Raw genomic sequence first — 19,497 nt, forward strand, 5'->3', positions numbered from 1 at the left:
GCCTTCATTAAAAGTGGCTTGTTTGTTCTGAGAATTTGCATTTTACGTTATTTCCTTTTTTTTCATTTTTCTTTGCGTTGCGGGAGAAGCCATGCCTCCCACTTGCAGGTTGTGCTTAGGCTCGTTTTCAGCATCTCATTGCTCTGTAATTACAGAAAATCAGAGGGGTTTCGCTTTGCTTTTGTTATGGGTCAGACTCTCGATGGGCACTTGGATAAACCTGGTCCATCTGGAGTCAGGGAGGTTTGGACAAGCCCCCAAAGGCTCGGGATCTAGCTGGAAGCACATCCAAAATACACGGCCCTCCCGAGGTTCAGAAATGAGCTGCCTCTTAGTTTTCCCTCCTGTGGCTTTACAGCTCCTGTTGGACCTCCAGCCATCTGCAGAAGCATCTACAGGGGTGCCAAGCTGTGCTCACATCTGTGTGCAGCACTGGGGTGGCTCTGGCCATCCCTGCCCAAGGAAAACGCTGCTGCAGAGACCCCCAGGAGAGCGGCAGGGGAGGCACGGCCGAGCGCCGAGCCCTGGCATCACCATCTTTTTGGGTTGGAGCCGTGGTGGACGCCAGCGGTTCCTGTGGGTGTGTCGGGGCGGGATTTGCTCCAGTGAGGTTTATTTAAAGCTTCCAGAGCATTGACTCACGCTGGGTTACATCAGCTTCTGGGTTCCCCGGTTGATTCGCCCTGCGCTGAAGGGCACAGCCTACCGAGAGATACGGTGGATTTTCCATCGCCTGATGTTTCCAGAGCAATGCCGGAGGCATCACTGGGCGGGATGGTTTAGCCACAGACAAAATACTGGACTCAGTAATGGGGTACAAATTTTACCTAGCTTTTACATAGTGAGATCAAAGAAGATGCTGAAAGAGCTCCTTCTGGCATTGCATCTTCTACTCTACAAGTGGTGTTCCCCAGGGCTCAGTACTGGGGCCTGTTCTCTTTAATATCTTTATCAAGGAGGGGATTGAGTGCACCCTCAGTAAGTTTGCAGATGACGCCAAATTATGTGGGAGTATTGATCTGCTTGAGGGCAGGATGGCTCTACAGAGGGATCTGGACAGGCTGGATTGATGGGCCGAGGCCAATGGTATGAGGTTCAACAAGGCCAAGTGCCACGTCCTGCACTTGGGTCACAACAACCCCATACAGCGCTACAGGCTTGGAGAAGAGCTGGCTGGAGAGCTGCCCAGCAGAAAAGGCCCTGGGGATGTTGGTTGAATGCTGGCTGAATATGAGCCAGCAGTGTGCCCAAGTGGCCAAGAAGGCCAACAGCATATTGGCCTGTATCAGGAACAGTGTGGCCAGCAGGGCTAGGGAAGTGATTGTCCCCCTGTACTCGGCACTGGTGAGGCCCCACCTCCAATGCTGTGTCCAGTTTTGGGCCCCTCACTACAAGAAAGACATTGAGGTGCTGGAGCGGGTCCAGAGAAGGGCAACGGAGCTGGTGAGGGATCTGGAGAACAAGTCTTATGAGGAGTGGCTGAGGGAGCTGGGGTTGTTCAGCCTGGAGAAAAGGAGGCTGAGGGGAGGCCTTCTCGCTCCCTACAGCTACCTGAAAGGAAGGGGTAGCCAGCTGGGGGTCGGTCTCTTCTCCCACGTAACAAGTGATGGGACAAGAGGAAATGGCCCCAAGTTGTGCCGAGGGAGGTTTAGGATGGATATTAGGAAAAATTTCTTCACCAAAAGTGTTAGCAAACATTGGCACATGCTGCTCAGGGAAGTGGTTGAATCACCATCCCTGGAGATATTTAAAAGACATGTAGACATCGTGCTTAGGGTCATGGCTTAGTGGTGGACTTGGCCGTATTAGGTTAATGGTTGGACGTGATGACTTTAAAGGTCCCTTCCAACCTAGACAATTCTATGATTCTATTGGAAATACAAGTTATTTGTCATTGGCATTGTGTGCTTCTTCCCCCATAAATAACACCAACAAAAGTACTCACCATTGGTGTGGTTTTCAAAGATAAGTTTATCATTGCACTCCTGCTCGTCCACGCAGCCGCAGATGTAGATGATCCCCTCCTCGCTGGGCTGATGGGTCATGATGCAGCGTGAGGTGTTGTAGTTGGGGACCATGAGGTTTTCGATGGGGCGGTGGGGGTTGTGGCAGAGCGTGCTGATCCTGATGCTCTCGTTGTCCTGTCTCCTGCACATGCCAAATGAACCGACAAAATGTTAGTCTTGTGGCTCAGCCTTCATGTCACCTGCATGTTGTCTTAAACTTGGTTTTAAGATCATTCAATTTAAGCCATGTAGGAAATTACTTGTATGCAGCGGCTCTGGTATAATTATAAATATACATGCTTTGGAGGGGCTTTGTTAAAGCCCTTTATCTCTTCCAAATGGTGAAAAGACAAATGTTTAGCACATGCCAATAGTAGGATGTGAGCCAGGGACTCCGTTTTTTTCCAGTAGATAATTCACCAGTTCATAACAACACCTTGGATCAGGTAGTGCCAACCCTAAGGTTGAGTACCCCACACAGTGTTTGGAGAAAAATCCCTCCTTTACCAGTACCAGCTGCTAGGCCAGCAGGTTTTGGGGCTATATGGACCTAAGGAACCCCTCCAAAATGAGGGTCCCACCTCTTGTGTCACGTCTGCTGCAATACAAGTCGTAACATCTCTATCTCAGGAGGGGCTGGTGTCTCTGCTGCCCAAATTTCACCTGTGCAGGGTAAAAAGGTGAGAGGTGGGGACATGGTGGCCACTTGCCAGCGACCACTTAGCTCATGCTTCCCTCCCGCTCCTCTCAACCCCTGTGTGCAGGTGGGGCCCGTAAGCACCATCTCAATCCCTGGGGTCTCTCTGGGCTAATTGCTGGTTGTCGTGCCCTGTCTTTGCAGGACCATTTGCTCTGGCCACCTGCAGGAGCAGAGCCCTTCAGTTGCTGGGTGGGGCTATTTCTAGAAATGGCTTGACCTTTGGAGATGCCAAATTATAACGTGAAGGCGATATGACTCCCGGACCGTGGGGCTGTGTCTGTGTTTATACCACGGCTTCAGACACCGAGCAACTACGAATTAAACCTGCTGTGTCACCTCGTGATGTCCCGGTCCTCACTGGGTCTGGGGCAGAGGAGCGCTGGGGCTCAGCACAGCCAGGGATGCGATGGCAAATAAGCCCTAGCTCTTCCTTATTTCCATTTAGATAATTAAGAGGGGGGTAAAAGTGAAATTTCTGGGCATTTCTAGAGAATTTGCTCTTTGTTTCAAAAAGAAAGGACAGTTCTGCTTTTTTTTCTTTTCTTTTTTTTTTTTTTTCAATTGCTGTGTATTTCTTCAGCTCCATGTAATAACCCATGTCAGAGTTGGTCCCAACATCATCCAGGGGAGACTGAGACTTCCCTCCCACCAGCTGAGAGACAGGAGCTGGGGGCGTGAAGACTTCCCAAGAGATTTTTCCCTTTCTGGAGTGGAGATGCAAAATATCCCAGTGCCTGTGTTGCATTTAAGTGCACACAAGTGTTCAGCAAGTGCAGTGAGAACAGGTGAAATATTTCAAGGCCTGTTACCAAAAGGTGTCATTCATGAAAGTCCAGTTACTCGCTGAAATGTGGCTCATAGCACCAGATCCAGCTCCATAGTGATCTAGCACCATAGTGCTGACATCCTTACAGCTTTTCTAACCACCGATGCTCAGCAGCCAGGTTAGGTGCTTCTCATGTGCCACATTTTTTGTTCAGCCGCACCTAGATTAGGCTCTTGTTAAAGCTGTGGAGATGTGTCACAGGTAGAGCAAAAGGATGGGTTTGGCTCTGGTTGTCATCCAAGAGCACAGGGCACTTGTTTTGCTGGAAAACTCCAGCTCTCCCAACAGATCTGAGCAGTGTTGGCTCAACACGAGGGAGCTCGGCAAGAGGGTCCAGCACAGCTGCATCCCGGCACGTGGGAGCTCCTTTTGGTGCATGGTGGAGTCATCCTTGTTGGACCCATGGCTTCATCTCCACCTGCCGTTTACCAAGTTGGGTGAGGGAAAAGCTTTGGGGAGCAAACTGTGGAGATGCTCAAAAACCGGGGTGCCCAGGTGGATGTAGGAGTGGTCAAGCAAGAATGAGGTTATGTCCCTTTGTGGGGTGGATAATGGCAGCTGAAAGGAGCTGGAGCTTGGAGATGGGATTAGGAGGCAGGTGTTGGTGTCACGATGGAGCCTCTTGCACTTGGAGAGCCGGAGCAGAGCTAACACCGGCTGATGGCAGGGCACATGAGACATGCCGAGCAGCTCGGGGCTGGATGGCTGGGGAAACACAACCTGGGATGCAGCCCTCTATGGGGAGGATCAGCACCTGCCTTGTAGAGCCGGTGGGTAATTAAGAGCTAATTAAGAGCTAAGAGCAGACCATCAGGGTTCGCCCCTTGTTTCTGGAGCCTTCCCCAGAGTAGGCAGGGTAACCCAGCATGGGCTGGGTTTGCAGGGCAGCCCTCGGGTGAGTCCGAGCAGTGGGAGGTGACCAGCCCCACATGGGCTATGGGTGGCTGGCAAGCGTTGCAGCTACTCCTGGGGGCGTTCAAAGGAAGTTACAACCATTAACAACTTTTCCAGGGACAGGGTCTGCTTTCCAAATGAGCGGTGCAAAGTGGGAGGGTGAAGGTATGGAGAGGTTTCACAATGCCTTTGAGGTCAGCAGGGAAGTCAGGCATAAAAGCGTGGGAAAGAACCCAAATTTGTCATCCTCTCCCTGGTGAAGTCCCCTGGTTTCAGTGCTCCCCACACTTTCTTGGGGTTCCCAGGTAATTTGTTAGAGGAGCTTCCAACTGAAGAGTCCCAAGAGGGTGCGATCCCTCCTCCATGGGCTGCCCAGGCTGGGCACGCTGGAGGACGTGAGCGTGTTGCTCATGAGCATGGGGCCAAAGCTGCTGCTGTGATTGTGATACCCACGTGGGACAAGTTCAGATGATCCAAATATGCCTCTGCAAGTGAGCAACGGGCAGCGAGGCTGGCTTGGAGGTGAGCCCTGCCTGCAGGGATCTCAATCTCGGGATGGGTCTTAGGATGGGGTGGGAGATGCTGGGAGGAGGCTGCGGGGCTGGCAGGTTATTTGTGACCCCGCAGCTCTTTCACTCCATCTGATACATGGTGCGAGGTGCAGCCCCATCCCGTGCCGTGGGATTGCTTTCCTGGCACGGGGATTTATGCTGTGGGGGTCTTGCTTTTTCCTGTATACGTAGGCGGTCAATGGGAAAACCCAGCAAGATGCTGGATTGCCTACCCAGGATTTAAGGTGGCTTCTCCATCTGCGTGTAGGGGAATTTGGGGCAGGGGGTGGATGTTGTTTGTTTGTTTGGGTTTCCTATTGGTTTTGTGTTTTGCTTTGTTTTTAAGTCCATAATGCGACAATTATGTTGAGGCAAACTCCTACTGAAAGCGGGGCGTACTACGGCATTCACGCTAATTAGCAGGTTGAGATAAAGCCTAGTGATAAGTGTTTGGCTGGCTTTCACTTTGGCAGCCAAATTAAAAGGGAAAGAAGAGAAAATCACTCTGGGCAGACGCAAAATGGATGTTTTTTTAGTTTTGCTCGTGGGGGCCAAAAAGCTGGGGGAGGCACTCTTCCGGGCAAATGATGCAGCGTACGCTTGGCCTGAAGTGCAAGATTGCGTTTCCCTTCCAGGCATCTCCAAGAGAAGCAGAAAAGGGCTTTTCCTTGGGGATGGGAAGGAGGTGGGTTAAACCCATCAGGTTAAACCCCAGTTCGGCACCAGGTCAGACGTCCATGCGCCGGATGGGGACAGACGTCAGCTGTGCCCCTGCATGTGAACCGGGGTTTCACCAGCCTGATGCAGGAGGAGATCATGGGTTTGGGGGTCAAGGCTGCTGGTGTTGCCCAGTGGGTTCAGCCTGTAGAGCTAAATTCAGGGAGTTATGAGGGTTTAGAGGTCCCACAGCAAACTTGCCATACTTTTTGTTGGGCGCTTAAATGCTTAATTCATTTAGAAAATAAACTAATCATAGGGCAGGCCAAATAATTTTTTACTGCAAATTGCAATTTTGATTATAATGGAGTCAAAGAGGGAGGAAGAGAAAGTCCTGAATTATTTTAACAATTCAAGGGCAATAATTCAAGGGCAGGGCTAGATACGTGTGCGTTCCCGTGAGCTGCCGCCCCGCAAACGCCTTTTTCCGCTGTGCGCCCCCCTCGCCGAGGGGATTCCCGCTTACCATATGGCCACGCAGATCTCGTAGGGGTCCTCGCAGTAGGAGTTGAGGTTGCAGTTGCTGTAGCACACCTTCTCCTCGCAGGCCGGCGGCGTGGAGTCGCACCACTTGCACAGGTTGGTCTTCAGGCTGCGGCGGGCGCCGGCACAGCAGGCTGCGGGGATGGGGAAAAATAACCAGCATTTTCATTGATTCGCACAACCAGTGGAGAACCAGCCCGAATTGACCCTCTTTCTCCATGCATTTGTTTATAGCTTTCGTTTTGCTCCACAGCTTGGTGAAATGTGCTTTCGATTATGCCAAAGCCTAGAGGAGATGGAGGGATGCTTTGCAGAGCCTGGGAAGCTGCGAAGAATTGTTTTTTTTCCCTCCATGTTTCCCGTACTGGATATCATCAAGGGGAAGTTTACTTCTTCCTCTACAACCTAGGCTCAAATCAGCGTCTCTCCTCATCCTGAGTGCGTGCAGTATCCGAAAAGGGACATCTCCGGGTCTCTGTGTGCCTGAAGACTTTATTTATTCCCCTCCCTGTGGGGGGAGAGGTGCTGGGGAGGGATGCTCGGCCTGGCCGGGGCAGCTCCCTCCTCTCCTGCTGCCTCCTCATCCTCCCTCTGCCTGTTCAAGGAGCCCAAGCCAGGGAATGTGTTTGCCACCCACGCCCCGAGCATCTGTGTTTTCGGCAATAAACGATGGGCTGAGACTTCCCGAGCTCTGGACTGCTCCTGCCCCAGCCCGGCACCAGCCGCTCTCCCGCCCTGGAGTGCCAGACCTGGCCCCAGCGGCAGGAACAACTGCCCCCCGTGTGGAGCTGCTCTCCGTGTATCTCACGGGCATAAAATTATGTCTGTTTTTATACAAACGGTGAAGGAACTATGCTCAGTTAAGGGATAAATCCCAGCTAAATTTAAACTTCCTGTTTTAAGGCTGCTAAATGTCACTTTTAAAAAAAAAAAAAGCCACTTAAGTGGCTTATGTAGAAATACATATTTATAAATTTTTACCTAAATAAATACAGTCAGGAGCATTCAAGGTAGGAACCTGAACTACAGCAGCCAAGTTTTTGAAGGTTTGGGTCACCCGCGCTTCTCCGGCTGCCGTCTCCACGAGCGCAGGATGCTCCCAGCCCCTATGAAAAGGGCAGCGGTGGCTCGCTGTGCTGCCACTGCCACCACAGGGGTTTTCCATCACCAGCCCTTAGTTCGAACAAGAAACAAACTGCAAAATCCCCGACCGTGGCTCGGAAAGCCTCAGCCCCTGCAAGCAAGGCCCCGCTGATAGAGGAGCGTACCCACGGGCACCCTGTGGGCAACCTGCAGGACCTCTTGCATTCTTGGTTGGTCACATCTGTGACCCGTCCATGGCCAACAGACGAACTTACGGTCCCCATCCTTTTTAACGCATGTATTGATTGTCCCAACAGCAAAAAGGGATTTTTAACTTCTCTGCTTCCCAAATCCGGGGTGCGCAGCCTGCTCCCACAGCATCTCCGCTTCCCTTGGCAGCTCAGACCCCCCTCCAAGAGACGGCCGTGAAAGAGCTGCTGGAAGGCTCCCACACAGAAATAAACCATTTACAAGCTCCCATGGCCTCGTACGTAGGGCCAAGGTTAACGGTGGAGGGGAAACCTGACTGCAGAAGAAACGCCTATTGCATCTGAAGGCTGGAAGGAGGAAATTTTGGTTTCAATGACCCATGCGAGGCTTAAAACGTAACCCAGCAGGGATGGTGTCGTGCAAGGCGGTGGGGGAGCCGGGAGCAGAGCGGGTGAGGATGCTGCCCACAGCTTCTCGCTCAGCATCCTCCTCGTCCATGAGGATGCTCTGGCCTTGCCGAGGCACCCAGGGATTTTGTAGGTGACTTCAACAGACCCAATGCCCCACATCCATCCTAGGGTAAGCTAATAAAATCGTGATTCCAGATGGGATTTGAAGCACCTGCAGCCAGCACAAGCCACCCTCGTCTCCCCGCCTCACCCTGCCGGGGCAGGACGTGCAGGATCCTGGACAAAACTCTTTTCGAGGATGAGAGTTTTGGAGGTGGATCACTAATTAGGCCCAGCCTTTGCGTGGGGCTCCTGATCTACAGCAACAACCACAAACTTTCTACAACACTCTACAAACTCCATGGGTGTTGTTATGTGGCAACAGAGAATTGAAGGGACATTGGTTCCCGCCCCCGCCCCAAAACCCAGGCCTACCACACCCAGGGCTGTGCTCTGGTGGCGTTGCTGCCCTATTTCTTCTTCCAGACCTTCAGCTCAACTCATCCATGCCCTGGCTTGTGCTGGGCTCGCAGCATGCTCCCGCAGGACCGCAGGCTCAGCACCATCATCCCAGGGATATTTGGGGGCACTGCGGAGGAGGAGCAAATGAACCAATCCAGGTTGTAGATGGCGCTGATGCAGAAGAGCGATGGAGTTTGTTATTTATGTATTTATACCCGCCGGGTATGTTATTTACTTATTTATATCAAGGGTTTGCTTGAGGTCTCAGAGCAAAACGCTGTCCCCGGCAGTTTTGTACTGGCGCGCGTGGTGGGGATCTTGACTTGGCAGTTGTTTGCGCTGTGGAGCGGAGAAGCCCAGGCAAATGAAAGAGTTAAATATGGAAACAAGATCCAGAAATATAGCGGTAACCGGACAAAATTCTTTGGAGACAAATTGTTCTAAACTAGCTCAGGCTGCGATTCTGTTATCTGCTCTGCAAGAAAGGTCAGAACAGGAATATCTCTTCCCCCCTCCCCCCCCACCCCTTTTCCTAGGAAGCTAAAAAGAAGAGCACAAAGCCCACTGCAAGTTTCTTTGGGACTTTGTGTCCTTGAACCATTAGCTCGTAGGTACAATTTAACTGCCACATCACTCATCTTGGCCCTGATTAGACCCAGATGAACACTTTCAATATTAATACTCGGATGATTTAATAAAGCTGCACGAGCAGTAAAAGTAACAATACACTTCCATAAAGGGGTTCCAGATGTTGCCAAGGCAAATGCTAAACATCAAAATACAAACTTCAAAAAAATAAAAAAAAAGACCAAAAAAAGCTGGATAAGCAAAACTTGGAACAAACTATAAACTAATTAAATGTGGGTTGAGTTTTCCAAAAATAAATTGAAGCCATAAGGATGTGATGTGAGCCAATAAATAGTACAGTTAGTCAAAGTTATTGTGGAACGACAGTTGGAAAGATGGTTTGAAGTCACCGATAGGTGGGCTCACAGTGAGCTTGGCTTCCTATCAATAGGAAGGCTTGTTCTCTTGTGCACGAGAACGGGATCAAGTCTTCTGGTATCTATAATCGAGACCCCAGAGAGGTTACTGAGAGAATATGAGCCGATTTTCAAGTAGAGGAATAAAGCAAAAAACTATGCCAAAAGTGCCTGGGTCTCTCCTGCAAGAGCAGCAGGGGTGATACCACCACCCCAGGACATCGGGATATTTTTCAATGTGGCTTAGGGCAGACCTCCAGCCTGCCGTTGCCCACAGGGCATCCATGATCTCCGCTTGGCCACCTGAAGGCCCATTGAAGCACCATCGCCGTAGTCAATAGCCCATCCTCTCTCCCCCATAAAAGAGTCATCTAAAACAGCTCTCCAAGAGAATTTCATACCAGTCCCGTCACTGCAGCCACGGAAGCAGTCAGCTCCCAACAGATGAGCTTTTTGCTCGCGTGCCAGGTGCTCAGCTGCCAACAGTGACTGCAGCTGTAAGTACCCAGCGGGATCAACAGGGCTCTAATTAGCTTGTCCCTACCAATGCAGCCCCAGATAGCAGATAGGTCACCCACCACCTAACTTTGGCTCCGGTTCTCTGCACACTGTGGTCCCCAGGGAGGATGAATAAGGAGCAAACCTGGGCTGTATGGAGCTGGAGGGATGGTGCAGGGAAGGAGAGGGCATTTTGTAGCCAAAGCAATGGCACATGCTTGCAACGCGTTTTCGCTGCAGGGCAGAATGAGTGGTTTTAGTTCTCAAATATTCTCTCTGGTGTACTGTTTTGTGACAACTAAACACCAGATGGGCTCAAGGAAAAGTAGTGCTTGTTGTGAGATGTTAAGGCGCTTACACCCCTCCAGCTCTCCCCCTCCCAAGGTGGAAGGGCACCTTCCACCATTTAAGGGCAATTTACCCTTGAATTGCTTTTATTTTTCAAGGACAAAGAAAAATGGATAATTTTTAGGTCAGAAATGCTTTACCGTGAGGTCTGTTCCCTTTTTTCTGTGTATGTCTAAGCACCTTGGGATGGGGCTGATAGCTAACTTAGCAATTGCAGAGGGTTTCCCAGCTTGCCGTCACTGCAGCAGCTCCAGGACCTCTCTGCATCATCTTTTCCACGCAGGTCAGTCAACCTGTAATCCCCAGGCTTTGCACTGGGAGGGACTAAAGCCTGGGAGATTAGCTGCTGTGCTGTGTGGCTTTCTCTGACCAGCAGCAGGCTTACATGCAGGACCGGGGAGCACCTGTATCTCAACCCTGCAGCCACGTTGCTCCTGGAAACCCCCAGGTAGGTGCCCTGATGGAAACCCAACCTGCGCTGAGACCCGCTTTCCTACCTGGATGAGCCAAGGCTCAGTGGTGAGTCCTTTGTCTGCTGCCAAGTTCAGGATTAGGCTTTGCCTTGGGCTTTCATCCATGGCTAGTGACATGACTACACCATAACAGAGCCTCTCATAAAATTATTACGAGAACAAACAAATTCCTTCCCTATTATATACAGTACTTGTTTTTAAGATTAAAACAACAGCCGCGCTGATGGGCTCCGCTCTCTCACTGACCCACAGGAGAACACCAGACCTCGGTGTTCTTCATTGGCAGGCTACTCCTGAGCTGTCTCCTCCATGGAGCAACCACCAGTGCCACGGACGGGCTACATCAGGGTAATTACTATGTCCCTGATTTCCAAGAGATCCTATGCATGTTCAGAGCTCCCCACTGCAATTGTCCAGTGTCACCTGTGTAACAGAGATCCCATATTTCCTGCAGTCAGCTCCAGCTTGAGCTAGATCTGATCTGTTGGGAAGCCTCTGGTCTCACTGCAGCATCTCCCCAGATGTTGCAGGATCTCCCAAGTTCTGCAGGATCTCCCTAGAGCTAGACCTCAAGCTGTTGTGCTTTTATTTTGGATGGAGCTCAGCTTCCTCCATCTCAGTTCTGTTCTCCGGTGGTGGAATCTGGCGCTACTTTCAGCTGCTGAACCAAAGAGTTTTTTAGTATCAGGCCACTCTTCTCCATCCATGTGTTTCACAAACACTGTATCTTCATCTGTGTAGGAGAGGAAGGGCAGACCAAATGGAGCTGAAAAAACTTATTATCCCATTTTTTCTCCCCTGCGAGGCACAAGCCGCTGGCTACCCCAGGAAACCCGGCAGCGCTCATGCTGCATTCCGTTCAGAGGACCAGGCTCTACCCTCAGGTATGTGGTCCCACATCGTCCTGCATAATAAATACTGTACTTGGCAGAGTACAGTATGGAGCAAGGAGTGAGCCAGTAATGTTTCCTGGTGAATAAAAAAAGGACTGATTTTGATTGTGTTAGACACCAGCACTTCTCGGTGCCAGAAAGACTTGCAGTATACATTTCTGGTTTGGTTGGACCTTCTTCAAACAGGCTGGTAACTGACTTATTCCACCACTTATTTTTCCTTTGTGAAAATATCCCTTTAAATTAAGTGTTTAGCAAATACTGCTTAGTCCCATTACAAAGTAAATTGGGTATGGATCGTACCAGCAGACTTCTCCAATCTCTTTCAGATGCTTAAATTACATCATGATCTAACTTGACCCCCGGGATAGACGAGCTCTGCAGAATATTGTCCGTCCTTCTGCTTTGGTAATCTCCGGTATTTCTCAGGTACCTTTCTCAAGTCGTCTACACGTCGACTCCGCTGTTGGGGTGTTGGGATGTTTCACACAGAGGTACCCCAGGGTCATGTCCCAGCAAAGCTGGCACCACCTGGGTGAGCCAGAGTGCCAGGGCCAGCGAGGCGACGCCCGGTGGGGAGGATTTGGCCGGAGCGGTTTCTCTTTCATTTCGGTCAGTTGATGTCTGTGCCTGTGGGTGAGGACTGACCCCCATGGTCCTCCACCCGCCCTGGGAGCCGCTCGTCTCCTCCATCCACCACAACAGCCCATCTTGCCCAAAGCACTGAAATCAGGCAGCGCATGGGACCCCTTTCTTCCACCCGCGGCAAGACGCTTCCCCTCCGGGAGATCTCAAGTTTCCTGCCCCCAGATTTCACTTTCTGTCCCCCGAAAGCTGCTCCTGCTGGGATAACCCACTCTCCATTCCTCTGGGCCCTGGTTTGTCCCTAGATGTGGGTGCCGTGTGGAGTCCGGCCGGTGCCCACCTCTGGCGCAGGTAGCAGGGAGCTGGCGTGCTGCGACGGGAGGGCTGCACGGGCAATTATCTGCCATATTGTGCTCTCGCTTGTGTTTAAAAACAACAACAGCGCAACTGACTCATAGATCCTACGGCCTCTGAGTCATTTTTTATTTCTGGATTTCACTGCTCTGCCCTTTGCAATGAAGGGAGCTGCATGTGCGCGCACACACACACACATACACATCAAGTTCACATTTGTTTTTCCCCTATAAAAACAAAACGATTTCCATACCATTAATGAAACAGAAATGATTTGACTTCGCGTACCCTGGCTTTTATTTTCCGTTGTATAAACTCTGCAGATGAAATAATGATGGTTGTAAAGTAAACCTCTCTTTTTTTTTCTTTTTTTTTTTTTCCTTTCCCTTTCCAGGCAGCCTCTTTTCGAAATAGCAATAGGGAGTCACTTACAGACTTGGCTTGTGCTGAGCCTGTAGTAATTAACCCCTTCGTCCCCAGCTTTTCCTCTGTTGTTTTTAACCACAGCATGGCAGAGGTAGGGCCAACCGGGGCATCTCTCTGTGCAATGCCCACGGGATGAAGGAGGCAGCAGGTCCCCCCTGGGACTAGAAGCAAAGTAGGCAGGAGAACGTGGGAAAGGAGGAGAAAGGCTGATCCTCTGTGCAATGGAGCGGTGGAGGGTGCCCAGGTCAAGGTACCCCTGGGTCGGACAGCTTTCCTAGGAGAACCAAGGCGCTGGCACTGCAGAGCTGGAGCTACCCGCACTCTTCCTGCACACCCCATTTTTTGGGTGCAATTCAGCATCACTGGTTTCCATTTAGCTTGGCAGCCCCCTCCAGGGTCATCTCCCTTCCCTCTCAGTCCCTGGGGACCACCAGCCCTGGCATCTCAGCGAAATGTCCTCTCTCCTTCCCACCGCCACTGCGGAAATAATCTGCGGTAAATAACTTAACCAGCAAATCTTGCTCTTTCTGTTGACAGCGCCGTTACGATTCTACGAAGTACTCGAAGGAGGATTAATAGGGTGAAGTAATACCTTACACGAGCAGCAGATACAGCTGGAGCTGGGGGTGCGAGCACGTGCCTGCCTTGCCCTGTGGGACGGGGCGAGCTCCTCTCAAAGGAGCGTGAGCTCTGCTTTTCGATATACCCGTACCATTACATGCCGTCTGCCCAGGCAATCTGTCCGTCTTCAAGGCTTGTAAACATGCCACAAGCATTTTTCCTAATCGCATCTATCACGCAGCGGCGCAGCCCTGCATCCCCCCAGCATCGGATCAGATGCTTCGCTGATGCCAGGCCTGGGCGGGTTAGTGACACCGGCTGAGATACTGTTACTCTTCCCAGACTGGGCGATGTGTTTTATATTATTTCTCTTGGATTTATTAAGCATTATGTAACCGGCTAACCAATCCCGCATGCGACGCAATCGCAGCTGATTTCATGTCCGTGGAAAGTAAACAAAACAAAAAAAATAACGGTCTGAAGTGGCTGAACTGAAATTCATTTCCACATGCAAAGCAATTCCTGGAGGATCCTCCCCCTCTCCACGCAGCTACTTTGCATCCAGGCTCTCATGAAACCCATTAGAAAAGAACTATGGAAAAAGTGCATGTCATACATGACAGGGCGCTACAAGCAAATCCTCTCTGTTTACTCCCTGCATGAAACAATTAAGATAAAGTTTACTTAATTATTTTTAAGCATCTTTGTGGATTTCTGCTGCTCCTTGAAATGTGTTACACTGGCATATTCTTTGACTTTTAGCAGGAGAACTCCTTCAAATGTGAAAATTACTCGCCAATGAAGTTTGGGATTAAAATCTGAAAAGCAAAGCAAGCCAGCCCTGCAGCCCTGAGGTCCCGAAGCCCAGCAGGACCCGACCCAACGTGACGGGGAGAATGCTCTGCCTTTGCTCAGCTTTGGAAGGACTCTAAGTACCAGGTGAGGCAAAAACTATACCCCCATTAGACTCTGAACTCAAGCTCTTTCAGGAGCACTCTTCTTTCTGGTGTTACAGGCAGCGTACTTCCCATTAACACCAGTTTGCACCCTGAGAGGTTAAGCTGAGGATGGAGGTACACGGAATGGATAAAACACAGACCCTGTACCATTTTGTTCGTTTTCCTCAGTTGTCTTTGAAACATTCAGCAACGTCTGAAAATGTTGTGTGTGTTTCTGAATCCATACTGAAACACCAGTAAAGTCGGTGGCTGGGGGACAGCCCGTTGCATGTTATTTGTATTATTTGTCAGTAAGCCCCTAAGGCACCCAAGCATCTGCTTCACCCAATTACCTAGGTCCAAGTTAAGCTGAGCTGCTGCATTAGGCCTGGCTGGGCTGATGGATCATGTAACAGCGTTTGCCACTTGCCAGGCTGCAGTTTGCACATAAAGGTGTCACCAAGCCGTGATCCCAGGGGCAGACGATGGGTGGTGAAGGGGCAGGACGGGACATCCCTGAAGACGATGCTGGTGAGCAAGTTCGCAGCTCCACGTGGGTGCCACCACCACCGCTAGCCTTGTGCCAACTCGCTAGATGAGCAAAGTTGTCCTAAAAGCAGGAGGGAACCCACAAATTAGGAGTTTGTCATCCATTTTGGAGGCTCACTTATGCCCTTAGGAGACGAGCAGGGATGGGTTCTGCAGGAACTTGCAGTGCTCAAAGCCCCACAGCCTTCTTCAAAAAGATGGCCCAAGGGAAGGTTGAAGATTAGCACAAGAGTCCCTCAAGTCACACAGAACAGCAGCTTAAAACAGGGTTTTTTCACTCCCTAAATGCCCCGTGCATGCTGGCTGTCGCGGGTTGCTGTGTAATTACAGCCGGTACCTCCAAAGCCATTACCGCGCTGGGCAAAAACTGCCCTGGCAGGAAAAAGCAGCTGTGAGTTTGCCTGGTAATAACTGTACTTGTCCCATTAGGCATTTGGCAGCTGCTGGGTACGTACCGGGCTATGAAAGGCAAACGTGTGGAACTATGATGCAAACCAAGACTCAGGGCCATCCTGTGTCTAAAGGTGCAATAATTCCCTTTCGTTGCACCTATTGCCCCTATTCTTTTCTCTGTCTTATCTTTTGCTGTCATTCCCACCCACGTGTGACATTGGAAAAGCCCTGAGAGAGCAAGCCATGCTGGCAGCACAGCCTGAACAAAAGATGTGGGGTCTGGGAGGGGAAAAAACCCCCAGAGTTGGGGGTCATCCTAAGGAAAAACCATATATACACCCAGTCCCGTGCAGTTACCTCCACCAGCACCACACCATGGCCCCACCACCACAGCAACTCCTACCAGCCCAGATGGTGCACAAGGGGAAGGGCCTGAGGAGGGGGAAAACTGCTGAGGACAACGTTCATAAGTAATTTTAGCAGCTCTGCTGGCGCCTCTGCTTATCTGGGGCTTTGCAGGGTAAAGTAACGCATTAGCAAACGCCACGGCATGGTGTGCGTAGGCTGCTGGTGGGGTTTGCAGAGGGCTAAGCTGACACGTCCTCCATGGAAAGTGCTTTCTCATGACTGGGGATTCACACGCCACGTTTTCAGAGGGCTCTGGCATTTCAGCCCTTTGAAGAGCGCTTTGCAGCGATCCGGTTTTGACTAAATCCCGGTCTTAAAAATGAGTCCCTTCTTTCCACCTCCCACGCTGGTTGAGAGAAGGAGCCACAGCCTGGCCACGCACGGGTGGTTTGAGCTCATCTTGTTGCAAGTCGTTGCAGAAATTGCTGAGGATTTACCAGCCCTTGCAGGTCTGGGAGCTGAAAGGCAGAAGGTAAGAGCCAACTGACTCCACAATGCTGGTGCCATCATTTCTTTTGGTCTTGTTTCTCCAGAGCCACCAACAGTCTATCCTCTATCTGGTTTATTTAACTGCAGCTTCTGCATCTCCTTCTCAGGGAGATGCAGCGGAGATGAGTCCCTCTCTCAACACAGAAAAAGCAGCAGCAATGAACCTAGCAGCGCAGGAAAGCGAGCTGCAAGTCGGTTACAGATGTCGTTCTGTCTTGACTACTGCGATTCAAGCAAAACTACTGCTCAGCAGTTTTGTTTTGTTTTGGTTTTTTTTACTATTATCATCATATTATGCTCTGGAATTCAGATTTATGTATATTTTTCAGGCTCTGCAGGAATCCTGGATCCCTGTGAATATACAGAAGTGGAAATTTAAAGATATCGTCCAAATAGGTAAACACATCAGAAACATTATCTGGGTCACATTTGGGCAACAGGGTTTGCTCTGTTTTAAGTGCAAATGGTTTACTGATGATTTAGATGAACTTCCTGAGGAGTGTTTGAAATTCCTGGCACACGTTCGGTTTACCATCTGCTAGAAGGACTTTGATGAGCCCACAAAGAGACATCAGATCGGCGCTGCTCTTCATATCTGGGGTTGACTTTTTGTGATTGACTAGTTTGTATTTTTTTTTGTGTTTGTATTATTTTGATTCCTCGAGGAGAAGCGGGGCTTGCAAGGGACTGTGCGATGAGCTGCTGAGGCAGAGATGCTCTGTTAATTCTCCATCAATGTGCTGTCATCAAGTTGTTCCAGCACTGCCTGTTTTTTATGTCTGCTAAAATTATTACGTAGAGTTGAGTTTTGTCCTCATTTAGACCAGATCTAACAGTAATTAAGTAATTTGTGCTGTCAGAGGGAACTTGAACTTGAGGCTAGCCTGGATTACAGACGCTAAAAACTTTCTTGCTTTTCCTAAAGCGTCCCACATTTAGCGCATAAATAGATGGTATGTTCTTCTCTTTCATTTCTTTCTCAATCTCTTAAAAAAAAAAAATCTTTTAAGGAGCTTGTGTTGTAACCTACCAAAAAGCGCTGCCCAATAAGGTTGAATTCTGCTTGAATTTTTGGCATTTTTCTAAAGCAGGAGAGCGCTATGGCAGGAGGGCAGAGGTGGCAGGTCTTTGGAAGGGAATTTTTGCAGGGATGGGACAAAGAGTCCTGTTGACAGGGCCTGAAGTGCTTTTTCTCCGCACACAAAAGTACTGAGAGCTTGTGTGTCTGCATGATGCCTCTCCAGAGACCCCTCTTGCAGGAGAAGGTTCCCACAGGTCCCAGCCCCTGCGCAGAGCTGCAGCACAGCTCCAGGGAGCCTCGACGGATGGAGGGGACGAGGTGCATGGGGCAAAGCATGGAGGAACGGGCAAAGAGGGCAATGTTCTCCGTTCGCCATCTCCCACTCTGAGATCTCATAATTTCACAGTAGCACAGTGCCTTTGCAACCTAGCGCCCTGCCCCAGGGCACCTCCCGAAGCGTGCCGTGCTCTGCATATCGTTGAGCAATACTTCTGCCCAAGAGCTGCCTGCCAAGCCACCGCCTGTCGCAGAGGAAATAGCCCCAGCGAGGGGGAGAGAAAAGCGTGTGCCGCGCTTTTACAAACAGGTGAGCACAGGGCAAATACACAAAATGAGAGTAAACATGTGCTGGGGAGATCTCGCCCCCAAGCAAATACCCTGTGCCTCTGGTGGGAACGTCTGCGACCATTTTCTACCACCACCAAGTGCCTTTTGACATATAAAAGGCATGGCAGGAACTGAGCTCCCAAGGGATCCATTGGTCTTATTTCTGTGGACGCTTGTACCCTGGGTCTATTTGAAGAAGGATGATTCATTCAACTGCTCCTTGCTTATGGCTCTGTGTGTCACTTCCCATTGTAAGAAGAAGGGTCTTATTTGCTATCGTTGACTGGTTGGGGCTAATTTTGGGATAGATCTAGCATGGAAAAAATGCTTTACGCAGCAAGACAGCGGCTGATTCAGTTTCTTCCATGCTGGATGCTGGTGTTTAGAGTCTCCCAGGCAGGCAGTTTCATCAAGCAACATCAGACAGATGTTCTTCATCGTGTCTCAGCTGTGTTGACTGGCAACCTGCTCTGTCAAACACTTGTCAGGGCACAGGTAGCATTTTATTAACCGATCCACCTGAAAACACCAATGGATCTTTTAAAAGAAATGTCTTTAACAGTATTAATTGTAAAGACCCTAGCAGCGCTTGTACTCGTGTACTACCAAGAACCATTCCTGGGAAGGGGGCCAAGTTCCTGATTTTGCAGGAAAAGAGAAGAAAGTCTTCTCTGGATTTCCAGTGTCAGGCACAGTGTGAACTCATATTGGCTGTATCGTCTTTCTGATGGGGTGCACAGTGCCCCAAGGCAATGCTGGACACAGGCAAGCCTTCTGGTTTGAAGTGGATGAAGTGCGGAGGGATCAGTATAAAAATCTCAGGATATTGCATTGTTGATCTAAGGAAAGGGCCCCTCTTAGTGGTGTAACAACCAGAAGGGCAGGAACTTCCCAGGGGGGGAAATGTATTTTTCCCAGAGGGAACATCTTCACAGGGATGTTGGGGGAACTGAAAAGATTAGGAGATGCTCAGATATCGGGGCAAGGAGATGCCTTATCAATGATCAGATCACATCAGCTGGTGTCACCTCAGGTGACAGCTTCAGGGCTCAGCCCCACCTGGACACCAGACCAGAGCAACCAGCCAGCCCTCTTTGCTGACTGCCATGGTTGCCCTGGTTCCAGTTTCTGGCACAAGCTGGTTTGCATGCAGAGGATGTATTAGGGTGTGATGGTCCTGGAGGCACATGGTCACATGTCATGTGACGCGCATGGTCAGAGGACTTGCCGTCACATGCTGCAATGGGAGGAACCACAGCTCTTTGCAGGCTGAGTGAAGGTGGACAGGAGTTTCCTTCAGATACCTTTGGGCCTCATCACCACTGACTCTGGAGCTGGGGTGGAAGCTGCTGGGGATGGCTTTCTTTGGACCTCCACTTACCCAGAAGAGTTGGAGTTTCAGATCCAGCACAGAGTAAAGGACATGGAGCTAAAGGGAACATCTCCATCCATAGCCTGGCAAGGTGAGAGGTTTTGCCACAGGCAGAGTATGCCCAGTACCACACTGCTTCAACCACTTCCAGAATCATGGCCAAGGCGTGGGTTGAACTGGAGCGTGAGACTCTGCAAAGTGACACCCAGCAGCTGCCAC

The 19,497-nt window shown here is 50.3% G+C and overlaps 1 protein-coding gene across 1 annotated transcript in view; it reads right to left on the minus strand.

The window, feature by feature from the left end:
- The window catches only part of LOC134518172 (TGF-beta receptor type-2-like), a 34,670-nt gene that overhangs the window by 9,172 nt on the left and 6,001 nt on the right, over positions 1-19,497 (minus strand). The window contains exons 2-3 of the mRNA XM_063340537.1: positions 6,161-6,311; positions 1,946-2,148 (exon numbers count right to left, since the gene is read on the minus strand). Coding sequence (XP_063196607.1) covers positions 1,946-2,148; positions 6,161-6,311 — 354 coding nt within the window. The remainder of the gene's footprint in view (positions 1-1,945; positions 2,149-6,160; positions 6,312-19,497) is intronic.

Source organism: Chroicocephalus ridibundus, chromosome 7, assembly GCF_963924245.1.
Source record: "Chroicocephalus ridibundus chromosome 7, bChrRid1.1, whole genome shotgun sequence".
Classification (NCBI taxonomy): Eukaryota; Metazoa; Chordata; class Aves; order Charadriiformes; family Laridae; genus Chroicocephalus; species Chroicocephalus ridibundus.